Below are 19,958 nucleotides of genomic sequence, written 5' to 3'. Positions count from 1 at the left end.
CCCAAGATCCAGGGGACCCAGTAGGACTCAGTCTCCAAGGTCTGTGCTAGTGAGTTCCAAACCTCGTTGATGAACAACAGTCACCACACAAAGATCAGTGGAGCTCCTTGCCAAGAAATTCTTAATCATTAGATCTGATGGGATGGAGGGTAGGCAGGAAGTGATATTTTTCAAAAGTACTCATACCATTTCTCTATTGCAGCACCCTAAAACTTACTGACTTAAAATAATCATTTTATTTGCTCACAGTTCTCGAGGGGTTGTTGACTTGTTTCTTCTCCTGGCTTTGTATGGCTGCTGTCATCTGGCAACTCAACTCTGTTATATGGCCTCTCACTCAACTTGGCTGGATGGTCTGGCAGTTGGGGTTGGCTGAGGACTCTCCACCAATCCAGCTCAGACTTGTCCACATGGTGGCAGCATCTAAGAGCACAAGAGAGACTCTGTTAGGTCTCCTGAGGTCTAAACTCATAATCACGCAAGACCAATTCTGTCACATTCTATTGGTCAAAGCAAGTCACATGGCTAGCCAGATTCAAGAATTGGGAAAATTGTCTTCACCACCTGATGGGAGCAGCTGCAAACAATGTGTGCCCATGTTTAATTTACCACAGTACCCAAGCTTCTTAAGCTTTAATGTAACAAATTACCACAAACTTAGTGGCTTAAAACAACACAGATTTAGTGTCTTACAGTTCTGGAGGTTGAAAGTCCTAAAATCAAGCTGTTGGCAGAGCTGTGTTCTTTCTGGAGGCTATCGGGGAGAATCTGTTTCTTTGCCTTTTCTGGCTTCTAGAGACCACCTTCATTTCTTGACTCATGGCCCCGTCTTCCATCTTCAAGACCAAAAACAAGCACCTTCAAATTCCTCTCTCTCTCTCTGACTTCTGCTTCTATCAAAACATCTGTTTCTTTGACCCTCCTGCCTCCCTATTCCCTTTTATAAGGACCCTTGTGATTACATTGGGCCCATCTGGATAATCGAGGATAATCTTCCCAACTCAAGATGCTTAAGTTAATCACATTTGCAAAGCCCCTTTTTGCCATTTAAGATGACATATTCACAGGCTCTGGGGATTAGGATATAGACATCTTTGGAGGACCATTATTCTGTCCCCCATACTTTGGAATCTTAGATCAAGGGAAACTGTATGTTGCAGAATTCAAAGGATCCAGAGATCCAGTCTGGGCTACCCTGACAGGCTCAGGGAAGACAGGCAGTGTACAGGCAGCTGATGGACTGGGTTCTAGAATCAAACAGACCAAGGTTTGAATTCCAATTCACCGCATACCAGCTCAGTGAACTTGGACAAGTTATTAATCTCTGAGATTGCTTTCGGAAGTGTAAGATGGAGATAATACCTATCTCACAGGACTGATGTAAGTTTTAAATGAGAAAATGTGTATAAAGCACTTCAGATGGTACCTGGAACATAATAAACGTAACGATGATTAGAAAGAGTCCAGGTTGTCTTAAGACTTCAGAAATGTAGCTCACGTGGCCCCTCGTGGGCTGTAGGCGGAACGGGTCATGCCGACTCAGGAGGAGCAAGTGAAAAGAGGTGGCAGAAATTTTGGGAAAAGAAAAATATTTCTGCAGTTGGGGACTAATAAGGACAGCCTTCGGGGTTTAGGAGACAGAACCAGGTGTCCACCGTACTAGGAGCAGCACAGAGATTTGCTTGTTTTGTTGTTGTTTTCAAGATTCAGAAGCATTGATAGGGGCATCTTTCAGAGCTTGAGGGCGAGAGAGGGAGGAGGAACAGGAAGTGCATGAGCTTCAAAAAAGAGACAGTTTTCTGAGGCTCCAGAAAAATAAAACATGGCTTTAGTGTTTCAGTGAGCTCGATTTCTGCGTTTCTGTAAAAATAACAATACACGTTTCTTGAGCTCGGGTGAATTTTAAGGTCAATATAGCTTGGGGGAAAGGGTAAGCTTCACAGGTTCTCTCCAAATGATTTTTTAAAAAATGCATTCCAATTTTGTGACTCATAATGTCATACTATGCATTCTGGCACATCACCCTGCAAAGAATAACACATAGAAATGAAATTATTTTAAACTTAACAGAGCCCACCAACACCTGTTTCATCACAAAATTCCAGGGGAATGTGGCCACAGGGATATTTTCTTAATTTATGCATTTGAAACTGCTGTGATCACATTCTGAATATGCCGGTGATTTTTAAAGATCCTGGAATAGTTCCATTGTTGCGTTTGTTACAGGTTCCTTATTTTGCAGCTGTGTTAGAACTGGCTTCGAAGGACAGGCAGGCATCTTATATGATATTTGGCTAATCCCTAGTAGGTAAGTCTGGCTTTAGCTGCGTGGAGAAAGACAATGGCAATTTTGAACTACTTCTGAGTAGGGTTTTGGAGAGGAAGCAAGGACATGAATGGGGTGGAAGCTGCTCAAGGGTTGGAGAGCCCAGCCCAGCAGCTGAGGGGGGGTGTGGCGGCTCCTGCTGGATCCCACACTGGGCTTCAACCCAGCCATACTGTTATGAAACAGGGACTCTGAAGAAATACTGGAAAGTATGTGGGGCGCTAAGGTCAGAGAATTTATGAAGCTCCAGCACCCTCAAAGCATCCTCCCTCCCTGGACCATGGAAACAATCGGCTGAAGATAAAGGAAGCCTGTTTCCCACCTTGGGCCAGGAAGGGGAGCTGGAACGCTTTGGGTTGCCTCAAGGAGATGTGTCTGAAACCCAGACCCGACAGGCAATCCTCTCAAAGCATGATTCAGAATGAGCTAAGAAAACGTGTGGGGGCAAGTCCTGTACCAGCGTGTAGGGCAGTACAGTGGTCTGAGGTGTCCACGTAAGTACTAAGAACAGGGATTATTTAATAGAATTTTGCAGTCTTAGAGCTGGAAGTAACAACCTAGTCCAAACCTTTTGTTGCCATGGAACGCTTTCTTCAAACAAAAGCTTCCACAGGTGTCCCAGAACAGACCCATAGGAAAGCAGGATTGCTCTGGTCTGAGGGAGGGGGCGGGGGGAGGTTAAGTAAAAGCTTTTTCATAAAATTAGAAAAATTTTAAAAATCGTCATGGAAGAAAACCTTTTTATTTCTATCTATATCAGAGAGGCTAAAGTAACATCGATCACAAAGAATAAAGTTCTCCAAATAGACACAGTCTTCATCTATAAAGTGAAGAGCCTTTGGATTTTAAAGGCATTTTAACCGGGAGGCATGAGAACGGGGACTCTGACTTCTAGTAACCCGGAAAGGAGCCTTTGGGTGGAAGTGTTCGGATTTACGGACTGTGCCACGCTGGGTTGGGACAATGAGTCCCCAAGCCCCACCAGATGGCGCCCGAGCTCGGCCTTTTTGAGAACGTTCGCTTCTCTCCTGGAGGGTCAACGGCCTCGTGTTTGTAGGGCTAGAAAATCCGATTGGCCGCCCCGCTCCGGGAAACTACGCTGTGTTCTTCTCACTTACCCTCTTCGCTCTCCCTTGAGTTCCACCTACCCACGTCCGCTTCACATTGGCGTTACTGAAGGGTCTTAACTTTTCAAGAAAGGAAGAACCCCCCCCACACACACACACCCCGCCCCACATTCCGAGGAAAAAGACCGGAGGAACCTTCCAGAGGGCCTGGAGCCACGGGAGAAGGGCCGGGGGACTTGAGGACCTGTGGTTCAGGCTTTGCCCACTGCTTGATCCTGAGGAAGCTCGGCCGCTCTGGCCTCAGTTTCCCCACCGGTAAAACGGCTCGTGGAGCCCCGCGGCCGGCAGCTCCCCCGTTGCAGGAGTCGGACAAACCGCACCTTCAATTCTGGATCCTACTTAAGTCTGTAAAAGCGGAGTGGAATCTCGTATGGTCACTGGGACTGAGTAAACTGAGGCAATGTTGGCAGGCGCGGGCATGGTGTCACCGAGTGGGTTTATTATTCTCCCTTTCCTACGTAGTTCACGACCCTCCGGGGCCGCCCCTCGGTCTAGGAAATCACACACTTTTTCATTCACTTTTATTCACCTTCAAGGGAGATTTTAGAACTCAGTGGTTGGCTTCCCGCGCTCCGCTTCAGCGGCCCGGGGTTTCACCAGTTGGGATCCTCGGCGCAGACGTGGCACCGCTCATCAAGCCATGCTGAGGCGGCGTCCCACGCGCCACAACTAGAAGGACCCACAACTAAAAGTACCTACAACTAAAAATACACAACTGTGTGTGTGTGGGGGGGGGTTATGGGGAGAAAAAAAGGAAAAAAATAGAACTCAGGCTGCAACGTGCTAAGACACGGCGCTGCGCGCTTCCGAAGTGGAAACCTGGGGCTAGCTGCCACCGCCGCAGCTCCTCCGCCGGGCCCCTCGCCCCCGCCCCGGCCTCCGCCTGCCCACTGGTGGCCGCATGGCCCCGCGCTCCCCGCCTCCGCCCCTGGCGCGGCGCGGTGGGAAGGCCTCGGGCCCCGCCCCTGTGCGTCACCGCGTCGCTGCGCAGAGGCGTTTCCCGGGGCGTGGCGCGGTTGCTAGGCGACCACACGCTCCCCTCCCGCCCCGCCGCGCCTCGCGCCCCTCCCGGCCCCGGCAGTGGAGAGCGAAGGCGCGCCGAGCTGCAGTGTCTGGACGAGAGTCCCTGGGGAAGTGTTGCGGCCCCGAGGCAGCCGCCCAGCGCAGGGTGGACGCTGCGCGCCGGTCCCTCCAACCGCCGCCCCTCTCCCCGGGGGTCCCGAGCTAGCGGATGGGAGGCACGGCTCGCGGGCCCGGGAGGAAGGATGCGGGACCGTCCGGAGCCGGACTCCCGCCTCAGCAGCGGAGGTAACGGCGCCCCGGGCTAACGGGCTGGGGGCGCCCGGGCGAGCTGCTGGCGCTGGCTGGAGAGGTCGAGGGGCGGGGAAGGCCTGGGCTGGAGGTTGAGCGAGCCCCCAGCAGGAGAGACGCGGGAAGGGGTCTGATCCCCTCCGGGGACCAGCTCACCGTCTTCCTCTCCATCAGATCCCCTCCCCCCAGCCCACCGTGAGCGAGGGATGGGGGCCAGAGCGGAGTTAGGGGAAGGATTCCCTCCCTCGGGATTATCTCTGAAGCCCGGATCGGATGAGTATGGTAGGGAACTCTGAGAATCTAGGACTTTTTAGCAAACTGAGGGAGACAGCAATACCTTTCAAAGAAGCCCTGTTGCTCAGAGGAGATGACCGTGGGCTGAACTCTCCGGGCTTTGCCGTGAGGGGTGCGGTCTGGCTTCGCCTCTGCAGGTGCGGGGCTCTACTGAGCAGCGCTTTCAGTGGCTCCTTTTTTGAGAGTCTCCACCTTGCATTGTATTTTACGCCTAAATGGGGCGAAGGGATCCCTCCCCGCTTCATTTGCATGGAGACTTCCTTTGGGTAATTTCCTGTGGCTATTTAAAGGAAATCTTGTAGGACTTCATTGCCTGTCTTTTTTCTGTAAATGTGGACGCCTGTCCCATTTTGTTTGTTTGATTCATGCTGTTGGCAAAGAGCCAGTCACATCCAGAATTTTTGGTTCTTTTCAGTGAGGCAGTTCCCGTTAAAGATATAAATAGTTCTATCAGAATGTGAGCATGCTTTAAAAAAGAGAACATTCCTAATTTTTTCTTTACTCTTTGTATTCCTATAACATCAATTAAGAAAACTCTATAATTTTGCAAAGCAGTTTTTAAAGGCAACTAAAGTATTCCAGCATATTTTAAAAGATTTTAAAAAATTCTTCCCCTGCAACCCGGTCATCAGCACTGTATTCATAGTACACAGTGAATACAGTGATACAATGAAATGCTGATGTGCGTAGCTGGGAAATCCGTATTCTTGGTGGCAGATGCAATATATTATTCAGGGCCATCTTGTGGATTAAATAAATCCTCTCTGTCTTTTGTGTTCCCTTACAGTGTGGAGGCACAGTGTTAGCAGAGAAATTATCCTTAATCATTTAGCTCCCACGATCCACCAGAAAATGAAGTGGATAAAGAAGTGAAATCCAGTATATTTTGTAATTTAGAGAATCTCTTTAGTATTCGCTGTAATAGTCACTGTATTTTTCTACAAGTTAGGTAGGTAAGTAAATAAAAAGAGGACAATCCTGAGAAGGCCTTTTATTTCTTGCCTGTAAGACCCGGAAGTGTGTGGCTGGAACTGTTCTTCCCATTATAATACGTGGAAAACAGGCTCAGAGAGGAGAGCGGTGCAGCCAGTGGTAGAGCTGAGATTAGAATCCAGGTCTCTGACTTTGAAAATACAGTTACCTCTCTCCTTTTTTTCCCCTGTTCTGATTAGCTTTTGGGCTTAAGATTCAAACTAGCCTGCCTTTTCAACTAATAAGTTAAATGAGAGCCTTTCGATAGTTCCTATTTTTAATAACATTCAGAAAATAAGCTTTAACTATTCAAAATGAAACCTAGAAATGCTATCCTTTCTTTAAAAAAAAAGAGATAAAAGTTGGATTTCCTCTCTTCTTCTGCCAAATACCTCAGTTGTTTGTATTCAGTGCCAAAATACAGTGTAGACATTTATTGGTATTAATTATTCTTTGTAGCAGATATGAAGGAGTTAAGACACAGGATGTTTTGGAAATACGAATTTATATACTTTGGTTACTGACAGATTTTTATCTGTAATCCTTTCAACTAGGTTGGGGGATGGTGTCTGTGATACCTTCATGATGATAGATGAAACCAAGTGCCCACCCTGTTCGAATGTACTCTGCAATCCCTCTGAGCCACCTCCACCCAGAAGACTAAATGTAAGTAAACGAAGTAATTCTTTGCGCTCTAATTGTCTCGGAAAGGAGGAAGTGCTACTTCGTGCTCAAGGCACACTTACATCTGCTGGCAACCCAGACTCTGTTTCCTTTTGGTTTCTCTTGACTTTGGAGTAACAATTTCTGTGGTCCAAGTTCAGCTTTTCAGAATGACTTGGATTTGGAGCCCACCTGTTGCTTTCAATCACTGGGATAAATACATGGCATTAGGAAAAAAATAATATGCTACCTTGATCTAGGTAATGTTTATTTTTTTATACAGTGTATTACAGAGGCTCATTTTAACAAAAACAAGGAACAGAAAATACCTCTGAATTCATAGATCTGCAGATTTTTTTCCTGTAAGATAGAAATGCAGTCCTAGCATATTAATATGCTAAAAAGAAGCGTTTTATAGACGATGAGTAAGACTTGAACAGTACACTTTGGCTTTTGCTGCATTTAGTCACTTGGAGCTTGCAGACATTTAGCTTTTGACGCTGTTTTACTTAAGATAATAAAGAAATTAATTCACATTCCCTCAGCATACACAGAGTAGTAGGGAGAGCAGGGTTTAGACACGCTCCATGACAGGGAGAAGCTCTCCTGTGACTTTAAAATTTGCTGCATATATCATCTAATGAGCAAATTGAATAATAGAAGAGGCCAATTTGTAATATTTCTCCTTCATATTTCTGTGTTTAAGACCTAAAATTGTTTCTATATTAAAAAAATTACTTGAGGGGCTGGCCCGGTGGCCGAGTGGTTAAGTTTGCACGCTCCGCTGCAGGCAACCCAGTGTTTCGTTGGTTCGAATCCTGGGCGCAGACATGGCACTGCTCATCAAACCACGCTGAGGCAGCGTCCCACATGCCACAACTAGAAGGACCCACAACGAAGAATATACGACTATGTACTGGGGGGCTTTGGGGAGACAAAGGAAAAAAAATTAAAATCTTTAAAAAAAAAATTACTTGAATTTTTCATAGCCCTTCCCAACTTTTTGTCAGCTTTTGCTATTAAAATCATCCTTTTCACTACTTTCAAGGCCAATAATATTACAAAGTACTATGGGCTAAATATATCTGGAAGGCTAGTCACCCTATTTTAATCTCCTCTCTGGAGTAGGGTAGCTTTCCTTTTCATTCTCTGCGAGTGTATTTCTTTAATGTGTAAATGCCTCTAAACTCTGCAATCACATAGTCCTTGTGTTGACCATCAGATTTCTTGGTTACTTGCTGCCAATTAGCATGTTTCTCTAGGAAACTTTTTGCAATTGGGCTTGTGCATTAACATATGACTTCATTTTACCTTTAATTCAGAGTTGGCCAGTGCTAATCACCTTCCAGTAAGTCAGTTAAATTGTATGTTTCAGGATCAAAAATGGACTTCTTACTGTATGGTATTCAGAGTAACAGGTTTTGGGAAACAAGATTTTAGATTCTAACCCAGTGGTGTCTTTGCAGACTTTATTGAAAAAATGCTTTTTGCCCTTTTAGTAACACTTACAGTTCATTGTGCCAGACTCCATCCCAGGCCCTGCTGGTCTTTTCACACAGTCTTTGAGCTTCCTTGTTTATCCACAATGCTCCTACATTCTCATTGGAAACTATAAATCATCTGCTCATGAGCTTTGATTGGGTTAAGCTTTTGTGTTTCAGAGATTTAGGGTTGCGAGCTAGGGAAAGGCGAGCGTTTTCTATATAGATGAGAAGGATGTTCCTTTTTGAATCTCTCAACAAGATCTTTAAGACTTGATTAACACAGTTGAATACTCTATTTGAAATGTCAAGAGCCTTCCAGATTAACAGTGTATTTGAAGCATTCTTAAATAAAAGATGATTAGTCGCATTATCTGTCTCTCTGGATATGATTATGTAGATGAAATATTTGGTATAGTTGATCATATACATTGCTGGGTTATGGTGATTATAACCTTAGACTAGAAATATCCGTACTATTATACTTTAACATGTGTGAGAATTGTGGATTCTCCTAGAACAACGGAAGGGAAGATTTTATTTATAGTGTGGCAGACTTGATAACATCATTGATTCAGGCCAGTATTGAGTTATTTACAGGAAGTCAAAGAAAGCTAAGGAGAGAAGCTCTCCCTGTGTGGAAAAATTCCTTCCTGGAATCGTTCAGGTTCACTGGAGATTCGAACCTTGATTACCTACAGTGGACAACACCCATAGTGCTGTGTTCGGTCCTGGGAGCCACACTTCGGGAGAGGCCTGGAGTGCAGGCTGTGTTGAAAATGTGAACAGAAGCGTAAAGGCAGTCTGCTACATGCTGGGGGAGGCCGAGGGTGTGATGGACCCAGGGAAAAATGGTGGGGGCGGGACAGCCCCTTCTAGACATCTAAAGGGCTTTTACATGAAATTTGGACGCTTTTGTGTAATTCCAGAGGGCAAAATAAGACTTAATTTTCAGGGAGAGAGGTTTAGGCTCACTTTAAGGAAAAACTATAGCAAGGAAATCAAGTAACATCTTTAATCTTATTGTAATAGTTCTATGAAAATTAAATTTCTGTTACATATCTGTTCTTAGTAATGTTCTGTACCTGAGACCCTCTGTTTGTCACAAACAGAAATGAAGACCTCCAGAGCCAGTGCAGCCCCACGTGTAGGCAGAGTAGGTGAAATACCCAGGGGTGGACCCTGGGCCGCTTTCCTACCAACTTGTCATTGACGACCGCAGTTCCTAGAGAGTCATTCCTTTGGGCTAAGGCGCTGATCTTCTGTTAAAGTTCAGATTATCTCTGGAGAGGTAACACATTAAATTGTATAGCAAGTCGAAAGCAGGTTTTATGCAGGGGAGAAAGTGGGGGAGATGTTCCCACGCATCCTGTGGGAAGGCCTGTTGTGGGGCCTTCCAGGGGCAGACATGATGGAGAGGGCCTGTGGACATAGGGAGGAAGGCACCGCAGAGAGAGGACAGAAACTGAAAGGGGAAAGCGGGGCTACAGGAGTTTAAACCTCAGTATGTTGAGAATTTTGCCTAATTGTTACCAGTGTGTTTAAAATCTTTTATAGTTGGGAGGGTCTTTCATGTATATTATTAATTATAATTTGATTCACATAACATCATGCAAGTAGGTATTATTATCCACGTTTTACAGATAAAGAAACTGAGGCTGAGAAACTGGACTAAAGGTTAAGCAACCTGCCTGGGGACCTACAGTTTTTAAGCAGTGTTGCCAGGACCCCAGCGCAGGCCTTCTGACTCCATGTTGGTTCAGAATGTGTCACCGAGGCTGTAGCAGTAAATATTTAGATGCATTTAAGTTAGGTAGTAAAAAATGTACGGAAAATTGGCTGAGATGCACGCAAATGTTCCTTTTTGTTATGTAAATCTACATAAAACCAAACAATTATTTCCTGGTTCAGCCAAAGGTATCTCCTAATAGATTGTAGTTCTTTGAGAACACCTGTTTTTTAACACTTCTTAAAACAGTGAACAATAAGTGTTCATGTGACTGTTGGATGGATGGGACCCTCTTCTTTTTTTTTCATCCCTAAAAACAGGAATAGTTATTTGACTTAATTACTGATAAGAAAAATGTTGCATTATATCTACATTGTAGCAAGATATTTAAATATCAGCACCTATTTTGTTTTCTTGACCAGTGATGGTTCTCTATTTTGGTATGCTAGATTTCTCCTGGTCCGTATCTCATCTCTTTTTTTTTTAAAGATAGGCCCTGAGCTAACATCTGTTGCCAATCTTTCTTTTTTTTTCCTTCTACTCCACAAAGTCCCCAGTACATAGCTGTATATTCTAGTTGTAGGTCCTTCTGGTTCAGCTGTGTGGGACGCTACTTCAGCATGGCTTGCTGAGCGGTGCCGTGTCCACGCCCAGGATCTGAACCGGCAAAACCCTGGGCCGCTAAGCAGAGTGCACGAACTTAACCACTCAGCCACGGTGTCAGCCCCCATATCTCATCTCTTTATATTTAAAAACTAAATGCCAAAATGTGGCTTCAGTTGTACTGGCTGCCTCACTTTTGTGTAAGATCATGTAATATGTCATTTTTATAACTGTAGTACTCTATAAATCTTTATTGATTTTCTGCTTTTATAACTAGGTTAGGAGCTGTCTGAAGTATGCCAACACTTAAATATAAACAGCAAAAAAAGGATGAAAAAATTTAAGTGTTGGCATATATTGTTATTTATTTAGGTAATAGGTCAGGTGTTGTTCACTTAGGTTGTGTTAAAATTCTGTTTTTTAAAAGATTGGGGGCTGGCCCTTGGCCAAGTGGTTAAGTTCGCACCCTCCGCTTCGGTGGCCCAGGGTTTCACTGGTTCGGATCCTGGGCTGCTCCTCAGGCCACACTGAGGTGGCTTCCCTCATGCCACAACTAGAAGGACCCACAGCTAGAACATACAACTATGTGCTGGGGGGCTTTGGGGAGAAAAAGCAGAAAATAGAAGATTGGCAACAGTTGTTAGCTCAGGTGCCAATCTTTAAAAAAAAAGGAAATAAAAAAGTAAAAGTTTGGCCACTTTGGATCATTACTTGTTAATTTTTATCATATTTTTAGAGACTATAATGATAGTCAGAGCTCCTCTAGAATTATCTCCCCGTGATTGTAGAGGCTGTCTGTCACACAGATCGGGGTACGATTTCTCAGCATCCAGTAAGAAAAATAGATGTTCTTTTAAGTATCCCAGAATTTTTTTTTCCACAACAGATTTCAGCTCTTTTTTTTCTTCCCTTGTAGCACCTTCTTACATTTTTCTTAGTAATCTTTTAGTTTTGGGCTTTTTTGCTTTCTCTTTTTCTCCATGTGATTTCAAAGACTCCTGTTTCACGTCAGAGGAATAGGTAAAGCTTTCTTCTGTGGGTTACTGTTCCTTGCACAAAAAGGTCACGCAAAATCAAGTAAAAAGAGTAGTATGGGGGCTGGCCCGGTGGCGCAGCAGGTAAGTTCACACGTTCCGCTTTGGTGGCCCGGGGTTCGCCGGTTCGGATCCTGGGTGCAGACATGGCACCGCTTGTCAAGCCATGCTGTGGTAGGCGTTCCACATATAAAGTAGAGGAAGATGGGCACGCATGTTAGCTCAGGACGAGTCTTCCTCAGCAAAAAGAGGAGGATTGGCAGCAGATGTTAGCTCAGGGCTGATCTTCCTCAAAAAAAAAAAGTTAAGAGTAGTATGCCTTTCAGTAGGTGTCTCTGTATATCAGAGGGGGTGCTCTTTATCTCTTTAGGAGGGTTTTACAAGAAGCACCGTGGGGGCCTTGGATTCTCACTGTTATTCATCAGATATATAAGGAATTGGCCTGGACCGTGTCAAGAGTTCTCTGTCTTAGAACTTTTGTGATTCAATGAACTGAGCTAGAAGGCTGCAGTGACTTATATGGGGACCTGGGAGTAGAGGATGGGGCCTTGGTTGATTCGAGGCCGTAGTCAGCATTCAGCCCTTTTTGGGGGCAGTAGAGGCACTGGGGGAACGTGCTGCCCTGGACTGACAGATCTGTTATCAGATCTTGCCTCTGTCCCTTAATAGTACTTTATCATTTACAGAACACTTTAATATGCATTATTTTGATCCTACTGTATGCCCTTAAGATTTGGAAAGATACTTGAAACAATTAGTAAATAATATAAGACAGTATGTATATAATCAACTGCCAGATTATGTGGTACAAACTCGAAAAGTTGCAGCTAAGATGTGAGGTTAATTCGTCTGGGCTTGGAGTAGTTCTCAGTGGAAGAGAGAGCTCTTGATTCGGGCCTTGAAAGAGTGTAGGGTTTGAGTGGGTGGGGTGAGGAGTCTCAGTAGAAAGATGCCTATGAGAAGGAACCAGCATGTTTGGGGTATGGTAAGAAGACCATCTTGTCTTGAGCAGAGCAAGGTGTATAGAGGGGTTGGGGTGATCCTAATGCACAGGGAGCCTGAGGATTAGTGTAACACAAGTGTCTAGGTCCCCTTGCTTTTCTCATCTCACTTCTGCGTCATTTTAACCTACATGACCAGACGTGTTTTGTTGTCAGTTAGGGGGAGAATTCTTTCTTCCTTCCACTATTTTTAGTGACTTCAACATTACATTCATTTTTCTTTTCCATAGATCACCGCTGAGCAGTTAACAAGAGATCATACTCAGCGCCTTCTGAATGGAGGTGAGATGAAGGTAGAACAGCTGTTTCAAGAATTTGGCACCAGAAGGTCTGCTACTTTCCAGTCAGATGGCATCAACGACTCTGAAAAATGCTCTCCTCCCGTGTCTCAGGGTAAAAGCTCAGATAGTTTGAATATGGTCAAGTCCAGCAGTTCGTCGAAAGCATCGAAAGCGGTGCCTCTGACTCCAGAACAGGCCCTGAAGCAGTATAAGCACCACCTCACTGCTTATGAGAAGCTGGAGATCATCAATTACCCAGAAATTTACTTTGTGGGTCCAAATGCCAAAAAAAGACACGGAGTTATCGGTGGTCCCAATAATGGGGGCTATGATGATGCAGATGGGGCCTATATTCATGTACCTCGAGACCATCTAGCTTATAGATATGAGGTGCTGAAAATTATTGGCAAGGGGAGTTTTGGGCAAGTAGCCCGGGTCTATGATCACAAACTTCAACAGTACGTGGCCCTAAAGATGGTGCGCAATGAAAAGCGCTTCCATCGTCAAGCAGCTGAGGAGATCCGGATTTTGGAGCATCTTAAAAAACAGGATAAAACTGGTAGCATGAACGTTATCCACATGCTGGAAAGTTTCACATTCCGGAACCATGTTTGTATGGCCTTTGAATTGCTGAGCATAGATCTCTATGAGCTAATTAAAAAAAACAAGTTTCAGGGTTTTAGCATCCAGCTAGTACGCAAGTTTGCTCAATCCATCTTGCAATCCTTGGATGCGCTCCACAAAAATAAGATCATTCACTGTGACCTGAAGCCAGAGAACATTCTCCTGAAACACCATGGGCGCAGCGCGACCAAGGTCATTGACTTTGGGTCCAGCTGTTTCGAGTACCAAAAGCTTTACACATATATCCAGTCTCGCTTCTACAGAGCTCCAGAGATCATTTTGGGAAGCCGCTACAGCACACCTATTGACATATGGAGTTTTGGCTGCATCCTTGCAGAACTCTTAACAGGACAGCCTCTCTTCCCCGGAGAGGATGAAGGAGACCAGCTGGCCTGTATGATGGAGCTTCTAGGCATGCCACCTGCAAAACTTCTGGAGCAGTCCAAACGTGTCAAGTACTTCATTAACTCCAAGGGCCTACCTCGCTACTGTTCTGTGACTACTCAGGCAGATGGGAGGGTTGTGCTCGTGGGGGGTCGCTCACGAAGGGGTAAAAAGCGAGGTCCCCCAGGCAGCAAAGACTGGGTGACAGCACTGAAAGGGTGTGATGACTACTTGTTTATAGAGTTTTTGAAAAGGTGTCTTCACTGGGACCCCTCTGCCCGCCTGACCCCAGCTCAAGCGTTAAGACATCCTTGGATTAGCAAGTCTGCGCCCAGACCTCCGACCATTGAAAAGGTGTCAGGGAAACGGGTAGTAAATCCCACAAATGCTTTCCAGGGACTGGGTTCCAAGTTGCCTCCAGTTGTTGGAATAGCCAATAAGCTTAAAGCCAACTTAATGTCAGAAAGCCATGGTGGTATACCTCTGTGCAGTGTACTGCCAAAGCTGATGGGCTAGTGGACAGCCGTGTGCTCAGAAATGCATATGTATGTATTTTTAATTACCTCGCAAACTTGAAAATGGAAAAAAATAGAAGCCCATTGGTGGATATGTTTTTGTTAGACTAGACTTCTTTTTTAACAAGGCAAAACATTTTTATATGACTGTAAAAGAACTCTTCAAGGGCTAATTACCTAACCAGCTTGTATTGGCCATCCTGGAATACACATTAAATGACTTTATGGGTCAATGCATCTTTGTTATTATCGTCAGATGTACATCAGCCTGTGTATTCTATTGACTTAAATCCCTTCCTCTCAAGATAGAAAGTATATCCTGAGTGCTCCTCGCTTCTTGTCTCCCTCCCCGTCTGCTCTGAGGGCTTGTTTGGGACATGGCTGTAGTGATGGCCCTCTTGCCCCTGCAGGCCTTTCTGATGGCTCATTCTAGGTGAAAGCACTCACACCAGAGTATGGGCGGGGAAGCTCCAGGAAGCTGTCGGGCACCTGGGGAAGCGGTGTTACTGCTTCTCAATGGCTCCTTTCTCTTCCCTTCAATTCTGTGATGCGTGGTGTTTTTACTTCATGTTGTTGTTATTATTTTTATTATTATTTGGCCTCTGATTTGTTTCCTTGGCACTCAAAACATTTTGCAGACATCTTCCTCTTTACCAAGTCCTGATTTTAAAACTGAGTCGTATGCATCCCTTCCCACCTTTTCCAAGGAAGATAAATGACCCAGAATGCTGAAGGCAGAATCAGCATGCAAGTGCAGTTCCCTAATTTCTTGGAACCCTGGGGACCAGCCTCCTGCTGCATTTTCACGGACTCTCTTCCTTGTGAAGTGATCACTATCAGGTAAAACCTAACTACAGTTTCGTGGTGTTCCCTCCTCTCTTTCCAGCTCTCTGCCACCCTAATGTGCCAGTTTTCCCACTTTCAATTTAAACCCAAGACTATTTCTTAGATTCTGAGTGAACTTCAATTATAAGAAGAAAATCCAGAAACTAGTGGTAATCCATTTCATTTTCCTTGACTTCAACATCGTTTTTCTCTGCTAAGATTTAAACAGTGAGGGCTGGCAGTGAAACTAATTACTAGCCAAGCGTCTTCCTGGGAGAAGAGGAGAAGGAACGGTAGCTAAGTCACTGCTGTCTTTTTTTTTTTCCTTCCCTTCCTCTACTTCAGAGAGTTTAGTCTCTATAAACTCCCTAAATTCAGAAGGAGGCAACACAGTAACAAAAAGAAGAAAATTGCCATGGGTGCGTTATTTAAGAAACTTTTGCCTTACCCAAAAGAATTCCTGATTGCCACAGCACAGGCTGTGAGAAATGAGAACCAGCAAGTGTCCCACGTGTGGCCTCAGCCTCCAAGGCATAAGGGCCAGATGGCAGGGACTGCAGCCTCAGCCTCTTTGAAAGGCAGATGTCCTCCTACTTTTGGTGACTGAGCAACTGGACCGTTTAAAACCTTAATTATTTCCTTTGCTCCTGGTTTACAGAAGGCAATGGAACATACAACTCCTTCCGTGCCTCTAAGTGAAGGAGAAGTTGTTTAAGAATCTCCTGCATTATCTAGGCAGAGCATATGCTGACATTTTGCCAGTTGTTATCAGTGAGGAAGACCTGCTCTCTGTAGCAAACTGTTGAAAGGACTGCTACCCCAAACACGTCTGCCTGCCGGGCGCTAGATTTCGGTGTTTGTGTGTTTAGTGAGAGATCTCCTGGGTCAGCAGTGCTGTGTGGCTTTGGAGAGAAGGGAGCTGTGGCTGAGGTTGGCATGCTGTCTGCCTGTGCTGAGTGATCTGGGAGGTTACTGAAACGCGGCTAAGTGACAGGATGGAGACAACCTGTGAAACTATAGACAAATTCTAGAAAGCTCTGGGACAGTGAATGGATGTGTTTCTGCCTAAATTTGGCAACCTAGAGAGTGACGCAGAGCAGAGTCATTCAAGTTGGCACGCCTGTCTTCTGCAGGCCCGTTCAAGCTTGGGGAGAGTGGGCTGCTTAAAACGTGGTGGTGTGGCGCCAGATGGATTCAGGGAGGTTTATGAGTGGGTTTCAAGTTTTGGGACAATTGTGGTTTTCAGAGACTGTCACCGTGTGCCCCCTTTTTTTAGCCACTGTTCAATTTTTGCTGGGATCCCTGCCCAGCCGTAGCAGTGAGTGACTCAGTGGGATCAGAGTGAGTGCAGGGACTCAGACTGTCTCGCCGTTACCGGCTTGTTCTTTGGCCGTTTTTGTTCTTCTGGTCCTTTCATTTAAACAGGTCAAGTTAGTTGACTTCTTTTACTGATTTTTAAGTTGACAAAATCATCTGAGTTTCCAAATTGTTGACACAGTGAAACGAGTTGGGTAGGAATTTTTGTTTTATTTCATTTCTAAAATCATTTTTTTTCAACATGGGAAATTGGCTAATCCGGCTAATACTTGCTCTTCTGATTAGACTCCATCCTCCCTCTGCCCTCACAGTGATTGATCTTTGATTCAATCATGTACTATCATGATATCTCCTTATATTAGAATGTAAGCTTAAACTGGGCCAATGTCTTGATGATGCTCTAAAGCGTCAGAAAGGTCGTGATGCTGTTGATCATGTGCAGATGCTGGAGGTTCGTTTCCTTCCATGTCCCAGGAGTGTGCTCACCTCGTCTTTTAAGTTGATCCACACAGTCAATCTCCGATGTCTTCTTTTTGAGAAAGGATAACTGGCTACAGGTCATGTGAGACCACCTTCCTCTGGTCGAGTATTTGACACTTTGATAATAATGGAAAGAAACATGCAGCCATAACCTAACTGTGACCAAGATTTTGCTTCTGTCCCACAGGGGCTCTCAGAAAGAGGAAAGTCTGGCCTGGATCTTTCCCAAAGGAAATTGATGCCTGACTATAGTAGCACGCTTTACTCGTGGGTGTTTTAAGGACGTTTGGGACAGACAAGTTAGCTGGCTAATGTCGTTATATTTTGGTTTTCTTGACATTTAATCTCTTAAGAATGGGGTTTATTGTGTGATCAAAAAGCAGAACAAAACAAAAGATTAAATAAAAATTTCAATTGTGAAACAGTGTGGATCTGTAGCAGCTGGTCATATTGAAACACTCTGTTTTGCATAATTCCTAACTAGGCATAATTCAAGTTAAATGCTAAATTTTAGGTAGCAGCTGATAAAGGGTTCTAAGCTTTTCTGACTAACAGAATACTCCTACTACTTTAGTGGATCATGGAAAACTCTTTCTCATTTATTTTTACTTACTTCTGTTGCATCTGCTATTTGACGTCGTCATCATGGAAGTTGGAAAGGTGACAGTGACTGTTTTAGACTTCCCCTGTGTGCTGCTTCTCCTCTGAGAACTAAGGATGAGCACTCACCCTGGGAGCCAGGCGGAACTGCCGCAGCGTTTTCCTCCACTCATCAGTCTCGCCGGGCTTGAGCATTCCGTAGAGCGCCATAACTTACTTTTCGCAGAGCCACTGCAGACGTCCACGAAGTGAACGAGCTGGAGTCCTCCAAATAAGGAGAGAGATGAGGCCAGGGATTGGCAAAGCAAGGAAGAGTCATCCACTGCCAGGGCCAGCCTCCCACTTATAAATTATATTTTTAATATCATCTTTTCAATATGTCCCACTTTCATCTTCAACGTATACTTCCTAAAGCCCAAGATTTTGACAGAGTTTACTTCCAAACCTGGCCTTCAACCATGATGTGATTAGGGGTAATCCTTTCCAATTGTCTGCGAAAATTATGCCTGCTAATTTCAGTGAGAAAAGTTTTTGAGTCACAGTGAACCCCTCCATGTAAGGACTAAAAGCTCGCTGGTGCCTGAGATCCATAACCCCTGAGATAAGCCAGAGCTACAAATGCATCGTCCAGACTGTGAAGGAGAGGATATGCTTCTTAATATAGCTCACCAACCACCAAGTCAAGCTTAGACTCAATCTTTCTATAACAAGAGAAGCCTGCCTGACTTGACTAGATTCTCACCTCTTCTGCCACTGCACAAATAAACTAAAAGGAAAAGATTGCCCCAAATCAGGCCAGATGCTGACCTGTGGCTATTTCAGTCCAGGATGTTGGCCTCTAAAGCGTCAGGTTTGAATCATTTTGGTATGTGGGATTCTGTCATTGTTATTTGAATCTGCTGACACGCTGCCTCTGGAAAGGGCATTTTGGCATGGATGAGTCAGTGTTTTTTTATTTTGGGGTGTTTGTTTTTAAAAAAATAAAGATGAATCGCTTTGAGAGATTTTCAGTATCTCGTGACTGTTTGAAAACCCAGGCTGAGCACCTTCCCAGCAGGCCCCGTGCTGTCCTCTGCAGGGTTCCCAGTGAGGGGTATGCCCATCACCAGGTTTAGGGCCGTGCTGCAGGTGCGGCCTCCCTAACTAGATGACAGTGACAGAGAAAGCAAAGGCTTGAGAAAGAAAATCCTGGGAAAGGGAGTGGATGGGAAGCCGCCTTACAGAGATTCTGCCTTTGATGTTCTTGAGTTCCCAGAGCTTCTGTCTGTAAGCCCGGCGTTGTTGTGAAGAAGGGAAAAGGGAAACCTATTGGTACTCAGGGATGGCCCGGGAGCCCTACTGTCAGCTCTCCCCTCAGGAGTCAGCACATGACCCTCCTGGGGCCCAGGCTGAGCTTAAGGATGAAGCCTGACAAGCAGCTTCAAGGATGCAGCTTATTTGGGAAGTTTTGGGTCTTTTTCTCAGGCCCAGACCTTGGTGCATGAGATAGCTTTTAAAGCCTGAGGGAACTGAGCAAATGGAAAGGAAGGGAAACAATATTGTCAGGGGCCCTGGGTCAGCCTGGCTCCTGCCTGCTTCTCATCTGGCCCTGTGCCATTACTACCCTGGCAACAGGAGCTAAGCGGACACTGAACTGAAGGACTGCCTTCTGCCACCCTTGAATTGTCCCCTGGGTTCTTGAAGAGGCTGTCTGCATTATGGGAGCCCGGCCTAAAGCTAGAAAAGGGCCTTCCCATACTCACGTGAAGCAGCTGCATGTTAGAGGAACCGTAGGCCAGGCAGAATTTAAAAGAATATCAGCCTTCAACAGCTGCTCAGATTTCCCCACAATCGAGTACACCCAAGCCAGCACACACCCATGGCTTTTTGTACCATTTAAGGTAAAAACTGTCACAGCTTAGGCAAGGCAGGGAAATGTCAACGAGAGCTACAGGTGTGCTGTCCGTTGATTTTCATTGTCCAGGAGGAAATTTCGGTCCAGAGACAGAAACCTGAAGTGACTGCAACTGGATGGTGTGATGCTCAGGTCTGATCCGGACCTTTGTAGCATGAGCCTCAGCACAATTCAACCTTGTGTTGCAGAGGCTGCCTGGCCAGCCCTGCCTTTGTGTCAGGCTGCTGACGAGCTCCTGATGAGGAGCAGACCCAGGATTCCCAGTCTGAACTACTGTTGAGAATTCTTAATGATTCCTTGGGTGGAGCCCTGGCCCCAACTGAGCTCACCTCTGCCCTTCTGAAGTACATCCATACAGGCCTTTCTTGGCGCATTTATTCTTTCAACAGGGACTAATCGAGCAACTGCTATGTGTAGGAAAAAGCACTGCTGGGACATTTGTCAGGGGTGGGGAGCGCCGACAGCACTGCAGATAGCACTGCAGACCCTGCATGCAG

At 45.3% G+C, this 19,958-nt stretch overlaps 1 protein-coding gene and 1 long non-coding RNA gene across 3 annotated transcripts; one reads left to right on the top strand and one right to left on the bottom strand.

Moving 5' to 3' along the window:
* Positions 1 to 217: 217 nt before the first annotated feature.
* Positions 218 to 5,278, bottom strand: LOC123280596 (uncharacterized). Its single transcript, XR_006519604.2, has 2 exons — positions 5,102 to 5,278; positions 218 to 423 (listed from the first exon to the last, which is right to left on the bottom strand). It is a non-coding gene; the product is annotated as an uncharacterized lncRNA (long non-coding RNA).
* Positions 4,475 to 18,569, top strand: DYRK3 (dual specificity tyrosine phosphorylation regulated kinase 3). Of its 2 annotated transcripts, XR_001396128.3 has the most exons (4): positions 4,475 to 4,761; positions 6,585 to 6,696; positions 12,772 to 15,185; positions 17,620 to 18,569. XR_001396128.3 is itself a non-coding variant. In XM_014828945.3 (3 exons), exons 1-3 carry the CDS (start codon positions 4,685 to 4,687, stop codon positions 14,344 to 14,346), a joined length of 1,764 nt encoding a protein of 587 aa, XP_014684431.3. In that variant the 5' UTR covers positions 4,475 to 4,684; the 3' UTR covers positions 14,347 to 18,564. The 2 variants fall into 2 exon arrangements, 1 of the variants encoding a protein (XP_014684431.3); XM_014828945.3 differs by having other exon boundaries at positions 12,772 to 18,564.
* Positions 18,570 to 19,958: the final 1,389 nt, after the last annotated feature.

This window comes from Equus asinus, chromosome 25, assembly GCF_041296235.1.
Source record: "Equus asinus isolate D_3611 breed Donkey chromosome 25, EquAss-T2T_v2, whole genome shotgun sequence".
NCBI classification, from domain to species: Eukaryota; Metazoa; Chordata; class Mammalia; order Perissodactyla; family Equidae; genus Equus; species Equus asinus.
The sequence above is the reverse complement of the archived record's forward strand: the minus strand, read 5'-3'. Positions and strand labels throughout refer to the sequence as shown.